A 13,380-nucleotide genomic window follows, 5' to 3' on the forward strand; every position below is an offset into this window, starting at 1 on the left:
GGTTGCCTTGTAGATGGTATTGAATATGTTGGAGCACTTAACAGAGAGAACCACATGAATTTGCCACTTTCCTCTCCAGAATCAGACTATTAATGATCAAAAGTGTACACAATATTTTTGGTGTGTTAAAGCAGATAAGAATTTCATCCAGAAAAATGGAATAGTCTGCAAGCTTTATTAATTCTTCCTCTTCCACCCCTAGCTTGAATCTGTTGCTGTTAGTCCACTGAAGTTTTGCCATAGGCAATGGTCTTTTTGGAGGCTGTTTTTTTTCTGTAGAGGTGATTTTATACTGCAAGCACTTTGCTGAAGTGCAGTCTACTTTTTTATCAAACAGCTAATTTTTTCCTTTGTTTTCTCTAGCCCATTTTTACTGTAACAGTCAAGCTTTGAGTTGCAGACATCTGTATGCAAAGTTACTGAATTGTGAATGCCAAAAAGACTGAAATTTACAGCTACATGTGGAAACAGAAGCTGGCTTAGTGGCTGGTTGAATATGAGTGTAATATGTGCTAGATACGGAGATATGCCTTTCTTTATAAAGGCACTTTTCATTAGAGAAATATATTGTTAGCAACTACATTTCCTGATGTGTTGAATTTGTGTGAAGGGCATTTTGACCTCACTGTCTACACGTTTTCGGTAGGGCTGTTGTAAAGAAACCTTTCTTTTTATGCATATGATTTTGACCTCATCTCAGATGCTCCCTGTCCGATTCTTTCTACTGTTGATAATTGGGCCTAACAAATGTTTGTTCTTGGTGGCCACAGATCTATTCCGAAGGAAAAGAGGTGGATTACTTGACAATAATTCTGTTTTCCAAAGTTAGGTATTCTCTATCTAACCATATGTGATCTGATACATCATCCCTCTTTAGTTGCAAAAATATCCGAAGGAACTTGTCTAGGAAAAGAATACTCCATTTGCTTTATGTAGAACCAACACTGCTGCTTGGTAATCTACCTATTATTTTGACTTTCTAAACAAAAACCCTGTGGTTATAAAAGTCATCACTCTCAGATGTTCGCTTTATTTTAAACAAATCATTCCTAGAAGCTCTTTGTTTTGATGTACACTGCATAGTCTCAAACTTGGATATGGTTAGAATAGTGATATATGACACATAGTTGAAATAGATTGGAAAACAGAAACAAACTATCATGAGTGTATTTGATTTGGCAGTGAAAGCTATTTCTTTTTCCATGGATATTAACACAGTGAGTAGAAGTGTTTACAGCATGAAATGTATCTTTCCCAAGGCAATATAATGTATGTTAAAAATATTCATTATATTAGATTTGCTGAGAGTTAGGTTTTCAGCCCAGATCACTTCAGCTGTCAGTAGAATGTTAGCTGGAATTGGTTTAAAGTGGAGTTGTTTTACTGCACTGGAGCAGGTGTCAGAAACCCCTGACACAACTGGAAATCCTGTCACTCTGCATTTTGTTTCCATGACATAGAACTGAATTCAGAAAGTGGGGCACCGATAGCTAAGGACATTGAAAGCAAATTCAGGTTCTCCTGCCAATCAGGAAAAAAAAATGAACTAGCCAAACTTCTCTTTTGGCACTATCACAAAGCCTTGCTAAACTAACTTGTAATGCACTTCTTGGAGCCGGAATAGATGACATATTGACTCTTTCCCCATGTTGCCTCCTTGCGAAAAAATTCTTTACAAAACAGTTGTGAGTCTCTTGACGTGCATTTGGCTGCTTCGGGTTCCAGGCAGCACTGGAACTTGAACCACAGGACATCTTAGCGGTGTTTCTCCAGGGCTGTCTGCTGCCTGAAGAGACTTTAGAACAATGAGCATTATACAGCTTGAGAGTTATTAATATTTCATAATTCTTAATTTTGGAGCTGAAGGTTGGTGCCATGGATTATTATCTTCATTACTATATTGCAACATATAAGCATTAAATGGCATAGCTTGTTCTTAGTTCATAACTTACTGCTGAAGATGTTCGAACCAACTTCCAGTTAGGTAAACTTGTAATTTATACTGGAGTCTGTGACAAAATGTCAATCATCCAGGATAACTGAGATTTGAAATACTATTTGAATTATAACTGAGACAAAAGCAGGATTTATATGAAAATGAAGTGTTTGCTTTACTGTGGTGTGCTGGGTTAGTTTATGATGTATTCACTTCAGTGTTGAAATACTGCCCCGCCCAAAACAAGCATATAACTAGTTGCTTGGCAGTACAGAACTTGAGTATTGCTGAAAAAAGAGACATGCTGCTGAAGCTTTTCACCTTGCACTCATCAGGACAGATGCATGAATGGCAAATTTCAAAGGGAACAGCAATTCATACTGCATGAGAAAGGGGGTGTTGATTGGCTGGCAAGTCAGCTCTGATTGGTTGAGAAGTTGCCTTGCATTGCCTCCATGCTTTTGTTTATTGAAAAAAATGTCAGGATATATTCCTTTTGCCTGCAGAGGACAGATCCCTGCATATGAATATATGTCGCTTCTAGCAAGCATAAGTGTGCGGCACTGCGAGCCAACTGACATTTTAAATTGGGTGTTGTTGTAATTCTTAGCACGTGCGGGATTGTTCAGTAAATGCTGCCCAATCCTGGATCACATCTAGTGTTAGACATTATATCCTGAGCTGTGTATGCATGGATTAGTTGGGTACAGTCAGTGCTCTGCCTATTAAGAAGGGAGGTGCTGTTTGATGCCAGGCATGAATGCCAGGCATTGAGATATGTGGCCTGCATACCTGACATCGCACTGAAATTGACTAGTGAAGTGGTAGACTTGTGGTAGACAGTAATAGAGAGCCTATTAGCGGATTAGTCAACTACCATGTCGCGGAAAGGGAGCTTGTTCGACTGTTTCGTTTCAGAGGTGAATATGTGTTCTGTGACTTCTACAGCTCCATGTGCTACAAGGTTGGCCTCATCAGCAGTCATGTAAACAGGGCCCAAGCCATTTGCTCTCCATGCAGGTTTTATGCTGGAATAGGGTGAATCAAAGCTGTCCTGCAGGTAATAGCTACCCCAATCAAATCATTGTTTGCTGTGTGTCATGCATACTCGTGAATGCGCCTAAGATTGCCTTTTTTGAACCTGAAAAGCGCCCAGTCTACCTCTAATTAACCTGGAAGGGTAAAGTGTCTCTAAAATTTGAACATCAGGTGGAGCTAGCCGTTTCACGCTGCTACCATGTAGCATTATCACGAGTGGTGTTTTCCACAACTGGATGCTGCCATTAAGTCATAATGTGGTATGTGAATTTCAATGCCGGTGCGTAGCCCACATGTCTCGATGACTGGAAGATTGTATCAAATAGCATGCCCCTTCAGCTGTTCACAGTAGGCAAGAGTACTGACCATACTCAACTAATCTATGCTTGCAAAACTCAGAACATAATGTCTAACGTTGGATGTGATTCTGTGATTGGGCAGCACTTGTTGAACGATCCTGAGTGTGCTAAGGATTACACCAAAAACCAATTTAAAAGTTATCAGTCGGGCTTGCAATGTCGCTCACTTACGCTTGCTAGAAGCTGCATATGTTCACATGCCCTCTGCCAGCAAAAGGAATATATCCAGACATTGCACCTTCTTTGAATAAGCAAAAGCACAGGGGGCAATAGCTTCCTGGTGCATTCGGCATGGCAATGTCTCGACCAATCAGAGCCGACTTACCAACCAATCAGCACCCTTTTCTCATGCAGTAAATTTTTATCGTTCCCTTTGCAATTTGGCATTCTTGCGTGCAAGACGAAATGCTTCGACAGCAGTCTCTTTTTTTAAGCAACACTCAGGCAAATAAACCTTGTGCTTATCTAATTTTTTTCCAGTGAACATGAGTCAGTAATGTTACTATCCACAATTTGGACCAATTACTTGGTCTTGTAAGATTGGATGGGTAGCGCTATGGGAAATCAAAGAATCAGTGTGGTGCAAACTGGAGTGTTCTTCAAGTTTAGAGTTAATTCAGTAATATTCCATAAGCAGCCGGCACGTTGCATTTGTGCTGCTGATGGGATATTACTAGTATCAGGGAGGGGAGCATGCTTCCCACTCAGCATCCAGGGTCAGACTGTTCATGGGTCTAAGAGCAGCTGTCTGAGATAGCACAAACTCTGATTCTAATTGCATGGGCTGATTTCTGTGTTTCTCAAATGAAACAGGGTCACTGATCGATCTCAGAGCTGTGTTTCTTGTTCTGCCGACCATTGACATTGAAATGCTATAAGATGTATCTCTGAGCAATTGAAGGGCAATCCTCAGCTGTATTCTTTGTTGTGAATACTGTGTTGCATCATATTTACAGACTCTGTTAACGGCATATAGCGGGAGCTCATTATTTTAGCCATATTGTGACAGTAGCATTTTAGCCTTGTTGGCCCCTTGAATTTAATATTAGATTCCTGAAACATGAATACTGGAATCGAAATGCACTCAAATTTGGCAATTTGTTTCCAGCCATTTTCCACAAAGGATGCTATTTACAGTTTTTATTTAGTGAGATGTTAACTTATATCAGAGAGCAACTTTCAACATTATCATTTACAGCTTTGATTATCGTGTTCGTAAGTAATATTTTTAACGCGTTCACAAGAAGACGACAGCTGATTTCCGTGGTTCAAACAGGAAAAGGCTGGCCAAAAGGGTTTATAAAGTGAGTGATAGCCAACCTAGTGAATTGTGAAGTGGCCATAACCTGAAACTTAGTTGATCTCTGGTGATCTGCTCAGTTAAGTACGATTTTTATCCATTAGTTTAAGAGTGGATGATGGTGATTTGGTTGCATCCAACTGTCTGAAGAAAATTGGATCTTTGATAAGCGCCCTGTTATCAGAGGGGGCTAGTTTCTCATTTACATTTAGATGAGTATTGATTATTTATTTACTCAACTGAATTGGGATTCTTTTCCAATTTTAACTGAATTGTCTGTGTTGTCAGTTGAAAGAGAGATAAAGCTCCTGACACCACCACAAGATAACAGCACTTTGTGGTGAAGATAGAAGTTGGAAGGGACCTTTTTCTGTTGTTGACTGAAAGTGAAAGTTTAAAAATTAGAATTGATTGGTTGTGTTTCCACGTTTTCAGAATTTTCTTTAGTGAAGTTTGTTAAGATATAACCTCTGTCTTTTCCTGTGTGGAGAGTCATCTAAACTGTACACCCAAACCAAAGGTAAGGATACATTTGTACAAAACTGGTGCAAGCAGCATCATATCCCATTTTGTAAAGGAATCAAAACGTTGAATTTGAACGCTGCTGGAAAAGATGCTTTACATGCAATAAAGGAGAAGGGAAAGAAAAATGTGTTTTTAGTTACTTTACAGCCCTATGTATGTGGATTCTTATTATGTTAAATGTGTCCAGTAATCATACATAACCATAACCAATGACCTTTGTTGTGTTTAAGGCAAGACCTTTGCAGTAATTTAGAGATGAGCAATTTCCAAAGGGCAGGCATTGCTTCAGCCTGTGAATTCTTTTTATTGTCTGCAAACACTTACACTCTGTCGGTTCCATGCTGTAACATGTTTATGCATACACAGGTTTTTTTTTACAATTGCAATAATGTGCCTGCTGTCTCGTGTGGTAAAACCCCCAGTTGACATGTAATATCTTAAAGTGTCTTACAGATTATGATCTGTCACTTTTCAGAATTTATATTGATTTACAAAGACAGCTTGTGTTACTGTAGCCATCAAAGATTAAAGCAGCATTGTTACGCTACACACAAGTAGGGCAGAGTTGGTAATATTTGGGTAATTTAGTAATTAAACAATGTTAGATTATTTCAGTGCAGATTTTTGTGGTTTTAATGCTTCAAAAATATACTAAAATTGAAGAAGTATGCTCCTAATAGAAATAGTTTGTGATCATGTTACAAAATCATTTGGAAATGCTATTTGAATCATGAATAAGTTCATTTGAAGGTTCTCGTTCATGTGTGTTTGTAATAGATGTGGGGAGTTGTATTAGGTAAGGCACCGTTATTTAGAAATAGCTGCACCCAAATAATAAAAAAAAAATCAATAGAGCTCGCCAAAATAAATGGCTCTTGGGAAAATGGGCGTTTAAATCCATTTGACTTTAGAGCAACTAGCTCTAAATCAGTATGGAAAAGTTTGCTGACATTTGAAGAAGCATTCTCTTCCAGCATTGAATTGTAAAAATCAAAAGTATCATATAGTACAGAGCATGTGTTGAGGAATATTATTTTTAATATTTTCTTTAATTTTTATTTTGAGGTGATATTTATGCTAATAACACGCTGGCGATTGGAACTTGTTTTCCAGTTCTGGCACCATTGTCAATGTCAAACAGGAGAGCATAGCTGCAGAGTAAAAGCTTCCTTCACATTACCCCAACAATGCATTTCAATCTCAGCTGCAGAAAAATCACCATCTTCTGCACTAATTTCTTCTTTCTACTTAGCATTCCAGCATCTTAATGGCTTATGAGTGAGATTGTTCATTTTTGTGCCACTTGAGTTTGTGCTCACTGAAACGATATTGAGACTGGCTAACTGATTTTGCTCTCGTAGAAGCAGAGACTGCACGTTTTCATCTCATCTTGTATACACTAGGTTCAAATTCAAGTGCCAAGGGGGAAAATACTAGTGTTCTTATCAACTGCGCCACTTACTCTCACACTTTATCTGTTACCATTAAAGCTTGCTAACAAGTTAAAAGTTTCAATGTTTTGTTTTCTAAGTGATGCTTGCCAATCGGGTTACCTAAAGCCCAGTGACACTTTTAACTAGCGATTATCCACTTTTTTTTTGCTTGAAGGACCCTCTTTTTAAATGGATTAATAATCTAAATTATATATAATCATAATATGCAAGTGCTGCATGTAGAGTGCTTTAATGATACTTGACATATTTATTTGAGTTCAAGTATTAGTGTTTAAATATTTTTAAAAACTGACCTTTATTGAACAAGGCTGAATTCATCTGGTGCCCATCACCTGCCTTGATAATTTTGGGTTTACCACTGACGATCTTCATACTTCTGTCAGCGCTTGCCCTCAGCACTTCTCCTTGTGCACTCACCGCCCAGGTGCGACAGCTATCCTACTCTGCATTGCACGTGATGCCTGAACTCTGTTCCCAGCTCAACAGGCCTGCCTCAGTTGGCACTTACGGATTATTTTGCAGCCCCCTAGGAAGTCTCTGCGGATCCAGTTTGAGAGCCACCACTCTAAGGCGAGCTGACAGTCGTATACAGTATGCTGTGTGGCATCCTCATTACTCCATGTGAGTGTCAGGCAGGGTATGTTCCATTGCAGCAGTACTTGGAAGCTTTACAGGTCCATTATAACCAAATGCTCACGTTTTAGGTCACAAATATTGATTGTATTGTTAGGTTGTAATCTGAATTGTACTTAATTTTCACAAGACGCCAGAATACTCCTTTTGTGAGTTGATTAGTTTGGGTATTAAGCAGCTGAGCCATTCAGGCTGCCAGCCAAGATACTGGGTTAAATATCTGGCCTATGCTCAGCCAGTTGATTAGTGATATAAGCACTAGAATGTGCCATTGTGTTTTGATTTAGGGAAGGGAAAAACCCACCAGCAATCCTGTCTCCAATCACTATCCAGCACCCCAGTGCTGGAAAAGCATATTTGTAGACATTGTGAGGACATATCAGCTTTCTGCCCTGTGCAATCCAATGCCTAAGTCCATGTGTGGCTGCTACTAAAGGATGACTGGAACTATGTCCCAGCAAGCACTCAGCACCTCCTGGAGAGGGAGAAAATTGATGCAGAAAGATTGCTTCATTCGTGAGGGAACAAAATAAAATTTTGCTATGTCCTTGTTTTAGATGATTCTGCAATGCATGAACAAGTAAACAGCTATTAAATTCTACACATAAATGGGTTGGGTCGATAAATTGGAGGAGGAAAGGAACAAGAATTTTGATTAAAATTGTAACATGGAAAGGCACATTTTCCTGGAGTCAGAGAATCTGCTTTTACATTTAAGACGGGAGCCATAGGAGAGAAATTCCAAATAAACTTAAATTAATTTGGTATCTGCAGGCCACTGTAAATTGCGGAGCAACATAGCAGAAATGCAAATTTGTGCTGACATTTCCTGTTGAGTTCAACTTAGTACACAGGGAAATTTAGATTTTTTTAGGTCTTGACCACAAAGTTAAAATCCCCATTGGTTTCAGTAAAAAGATTGTTTTAACTACGGTTTCTGCATAATTAGCATGAAAGTTTCTCATTCACGTTATTTGCTGGCCTTTTTTTTTCATTCCAGGGCATCAGTATCGGCTTGAGAAGCAAAATGAACCTAACGTAGCTGTAGATTTAGATCGTACCTTAGAGAGTCAGAGCACTTTGGAATTCTGTCTGGTCAGAGAGTACAGTAAGTTTGAACTTTTGACTTTTGAACAAATTTAATTTTCAAAATACGTGTCAGCAAAACACTGATTAGAAATATGCATGTTTGAAATGCTTGTCAAATGTCTTTTTTTAAAAAAACTATAAAGATTTGGGATATGTACATAATGTACTTTAAAAAGTAATCTGCTAATTAAAAAGCAATATACAGATGTCAGGATTTGATAACTATCATTGATATAAAATATTAAATGTCTCTTTGCAACTACTGTGATTGCCAAAGGAGCACATTCCTTGACAGTCCTTTACAAAAATGGAAAATTTGAAGAAAATGTTGGCAGAACCTGACTCTGCACTCTTTATCTTTTCTGTTTCAACATGGATGTCAGGACAAATCTGGTGTCAGCAACTTCAGTTCTGAAAAAACCTGCTTCCGCTCGGTTAATTCTAAAATCCTCTATCAAAATTCCTACATTAACCATTAGAGAGGTGTAGCTGCATTTATAATTTGCGAACTGAATAATTTGCTTTAAAACAGCTAACACTCTACATTTAGCTGGAAAAAAAAATGATGGGGAAAAGCATGTCATTGATTTTAGGACAAATGTGTGACAGATACCACAGATGTTCTCTGCATTTTGAGTAGGAACAAATCTTGAGTGAGGGATCTTGCCTTCAGTAGCCCTTTTAAAGCCTAAACATTGCAAAGAATTATGATTAACCTTGACAGCAGTTTTGTTTTTTCTCTTTTGTTTCAATCACTGAGTGCTATTTACTTCATTGGAGCAACTGACTAGAAGGAATTACTGAGCCTAGCACTGTGAGGGAGCTGAATTAATCTACATAGTTGAAATACAGGATTGAAAAAGTTTTCTTGTATCTACTGCATTTTGCTATTTCAAGCTGCTGATTTCTCTCTCCTGCCTCCATTCTCCTCAATCCAAAACCAATTCCTCCAACACAACCAACAGTACTTCAATTGCAACACACATATAATTCAAACTGAAAGTAAACATTCGGATTTTGAAGTTGATATTCCTTCTAACTGGATTTGAAAAGGATGCTGATCTCTTACCTTTCTGGTAAAGAATCTTATCTTAACAGATTGTAGAAACTGAGACATCTGTACGCTCGGAAAGGATTGCTGGGATCTCAATCTGATTCTAATTCACTTTCGTTGGTTTTTACGGTATAAACAGCCCTGAATTTGTTTTCACCTTTTCAATACCAATACTTAGCTTAATGAAATTAAATGTGGAAAAGTTACAAATCTATACCTGGTTGTAAATTGTGCGTTATACGTGCAAATTAAAGGGCATTTGACGGCTAACACAGTAACTATTAGGAATTTTAAACCCTCCTTGTGTTTTAACAACGGATGGGAATTTTTTTTTTTACATAGACCTGCTGTTGTAGTTTAATGCAAAATAAGCATTGGTCAGCACAGACTATTTTTAACATCAAAATGGCACCCTCCCTGGATTTTGTAATCTGCAAAATATCTGGAGTTTTTGAATTTTCTGCATTTTGCAATTACAGTAGAATTTTTAGATTGATAATTGTTCTTTAACTTATATTTTTCCCCGAGTAAATAATTTGGTAATGATGTATGTCTGTCTGCAATGCAATTTTTTTTTTCCCCCCCAGTTACGCAAAATTTTGGCAGATTGCTGCTTGCCTAATGATTAAATGGTGTATATTAATTAATCTATTTCATGTTTCTCAAACAATCAAAAAAATTAAATTTAAAAACAGCTAAATTATTGATCGATATACCAAACACTTAGTTTATGATGTTAAAAGGCGTGCGAGGAAATGTAGACAGCCCGCAGCTCAGCTCGAAGCCCTTTTTCCTTATGGACTCAGAGAGCTGTACATGGCGTGTGTACGTACTGGTTGAAATTATCACTGCTGCAAGTCTGTGTGCTGGCACACTCTTGCCATTGCCCACAATGTGAATTATTTGGTCTCAGCTGGAGATACCTAAGTTGCCAAACACAATTCAAGACTCTTCAATCAAGGGAAGGAAGGGGAAATTTTTTTGAGGAACATTAAAGAATATTACTCAACCTGTTCAATTCTCCTTACCGTCGCGCCACATTTTGCCTTTCATTCACTATTTGTCATGTCTCTTTCATTAATAAACTGAAATAAACTGACTTTAGTTAACAAGCGTGGGAATCTGCCAGCAACAGGGTCAGGTGAGTTCAGTTGTACTCGGCACATCACTTCAACTTATTTGAGGGTGTTGCAGATACGTAGCCATCATAAATTATATATTTAGACATTCAAAAAGCCTTTTTGCACATGCCATGTGAAAGACTTCACTTAAATTGAAAACCACATAAATTTAAGGGAGGATAGAGGCTGAACAAGCAACCGGTTAAAAATAGGTAAACCAAGAAGATTCCTCAATGTGCTGATGCTGAGTGGATCCCCCCACACAAAAACTCCTTTAGCTGGACTTAATTAGGCCTGTAACAAGCCTAACTGACCACCGGCCCCAATCTCATCTCCACTAAAATGGCCCTAAGGCAGGATGGAGCCAGTGAACTGGCACATCGGCCAGTGGGGCTAATTTTTAGCCTCACCTCCCTCCGATCCTGGCCCTTGTGGGGAGCCAAAAATCCAAACCATGGATCCTGAAAATATACTTAAAAATGTGTTATTGACATAAGAAATTCAAAGGGCAGTGGAGATTGCCGATGCAGCAGTTTTTTGGCAAAGGGGTTTAAATAAGTTATGTAATTGGGAAAACAGCTGAAAACTTAACACCCGGGAAATATAAAGTATTACAGAGGTGAAAAATGATGTAAAACTTCAGTGTGCATAAGTGAAATTAAATTAGGATAAGGAGGCTTGATGCTTCAGACCCAGACCAAGCTGCAATCTGCCAATTAGCTTCAGGCCTAGCCCGGCCCAGGAGGGAGGGAGATTCCAGTCGGCCGTGGTCTCAGCCTCATCCCACTCTCTTCAGTTGTCGCCATTTTGCACAGCCTCTAGCTCAGCTTCCTCAGGGCCCCGGCACTACTCAAGCGCACGCTGCTGGAAAAGGCAGCTCTCACCGGCCCACTGGTGTCTGAGACCCTGGACCGCAGCCCAGGGAGCCCCATTACAGATCCAAGCGGCTCAGGCTGAGGAGGTACCCCGACAGGGGCAGCGGCAGCAACCAGCAGCTGAGTCCGGGTAAGGTGGAGAAACCTAGGTGGGAAGGGCTGGAGAAGGAGGACAGGATGAGTGAGTGGGTCTGGTTGGGGAGGGGGGGGGGAAGCAGTGGTTGAGTGACGAGGGCGTGTGGACTGCTAAGTGTGGCGGGAGGGCATGAGTACAGGGCTGAATGGAGAGGGAGAGCATGAGCACAGGGCTGAATGGTGAATACTCAAACTTTTATAATACACCATGTGTTACTATGCTGCTTTGTTGTTGTTTTGGCTTTTCTGGTGTCTGGAATCATGTTAATTTTCAAGTCTTTTTATATTCATACATATATGTGTATATATATATATATATATATATAGACATATACACACACACACACATATATTCATTCATGAGATGTGGCTCGGCTCGCCTATGTTGCCTATCCATAATTGCCCTAGAGAAAGTGGTGGTGAGTTAAATTGGGATCCGATTGGACAATGGTTTGTGAAGCACTGCCATTGTCTTTTGCTTCCCATGTGCATAATCCAACAAGGTCATGTTCTGTTGTTAGCATGGACTTCATCCTGTATTACATGCACTAACTCCATTGCTGAAACGCTGAGGTCGCTTTGTTGATTTTATACAAACGCATTCGTCCACAGTCTTGATGATAATAGGAGGTAAACCAAGGGAAAACTAACGTGTCTACCCACTTGAAGTCTAATAATTCCACCCATTTGAAGTGGCCTAGAAGTATTTTCATTTCATCACCGCTCACAAAAAGTGCTATAATTACATGATTCCTTGTCACAAGAAATTTTCAGACCTTTTTCTTTCTGGCAACTAATTTTTCAAACCGCCTAGTCTTCAGTCACTCTAACCCCTCTTAGCTATGGGAAAGATTGGATTAGCTGGGCTTGCTTTTCTCAGCAGAGGAGGCTGTGGGTTGACTTCACTGAGGTATATAAAATGGAGGGGCTGAGAGTAATTCAAAATGACCTGCTTCCTTAGCAGATGGTGTCAAAAATCGGGAGTATAGATTTAAAGTAATTGGTAGAGGGATTAGAGGAGAGGTGAGCGAACAGTTTTTATCAAGGGGGGTGTCTGGGTAGAGGCACATGCTCTTACCGCATTTCAAAAACACATGGGTGTCAACTTGAAGAGTGTGACCTGCTGGGCTATGGACCTCAGGCAGGAAAAAGGGATTTTTGCTGGGTAACTATTTGTCAGCCAGCACAGACATAATGGGCTGAATGGCCTCCTGTGTTTGTACTTACAACACAGGTCTATGGTTTCATATGACTTAGGGTGCCTTAGCCCCCAACAAGGATCCAGAGCAATGCGAATGAGCCTCCTCGGTGTGGTTTTCCAAGTACTCAATAGATGGCCTATTGGAACCATTGGACATATACCTAAATTTAAATGATTAAGCAGAAATTCCTCCCAACCTCTAAGCATTGATGTTTTCAAAGTCAGCTCCATGCATTCTTATGTTCAGGCCTGTATGGAGACCTCTCTTAAACAGGACAGTTAAGCATTGCAGAGTTCTGCCTGGTTGAAATAACTACTGCTGTGAGACTTAAACGGGTAGCTGCACTGTATGTGCACCTTTTGTCTTTGTCAGTTTCTAACATCATATAGTTATTGGTATTCAAAGCAAATTAGTGTTAATTTATTAAAATTGGTTCCAAGACTTCAGAATTGCACACAGTGGAAGCTCAATTCATACATTAAATTTAGTTGGGGAGTTAGTGTAGGCAATTTGTTTAATTACAGGTAATAGCTGCGTATCATTACAGTAATTCAATTACAGTAATATAACTGAATTATTGTGTGGGTGGCGTCCTTGCTTATTTATCTAAATTGTATATAAAGTTCAAACTCATGGCTTGCATTTTAAAAAGGAATTTT

At 39.3% G+C, this 13,380-nt stretch overlaps 1 protein-coding gene across 4 annotated transcripts in view; it reads left to right on the plus strand.

The window, feature by feature from the left end:
- mapkap1 (MAPK associated protein 1) overlaps positions 1-13,380 on the plus strand; it is a 244,219-nt gene that overhangs the window by 173,772 nt on the left and 57,067 nt on the right. For 3 of the 4 annotated variants that reach the window (XM_041194304.1, XM_041194306.1, XM_041194307.1), the window contains one exon: positions 8,246-8,353. The exons of the other annotated variant lie outside the window; for it this stretch is intronic. In XM_041194304.1, the coding sequence (XP_041050238.1) occupies positions 8,246-8,353 (108 nt within the window). The remainder of the gene's footprint in view (positions 1-8,245; positions 8,354-13,380) is intronic. 4 annotated transcript variants of the gene reach the window in all.

This window comes from Carcharodon carcharias, chromosome 8 (assembly GCF_017639515.1).
Source record: "Carcharodon carcharias isolate sCarCar2 chromosome 8, sCarCar2.pri, whole genome shotgun sequence".
Classification (NCBI taxonomy): domain Eukaryota; kingdom Metazoa; phylum Chordata; class Chondrichthyes; order Lamniformes; family Lamnidae; genus Carcharodon; species Carcharodon carcharias.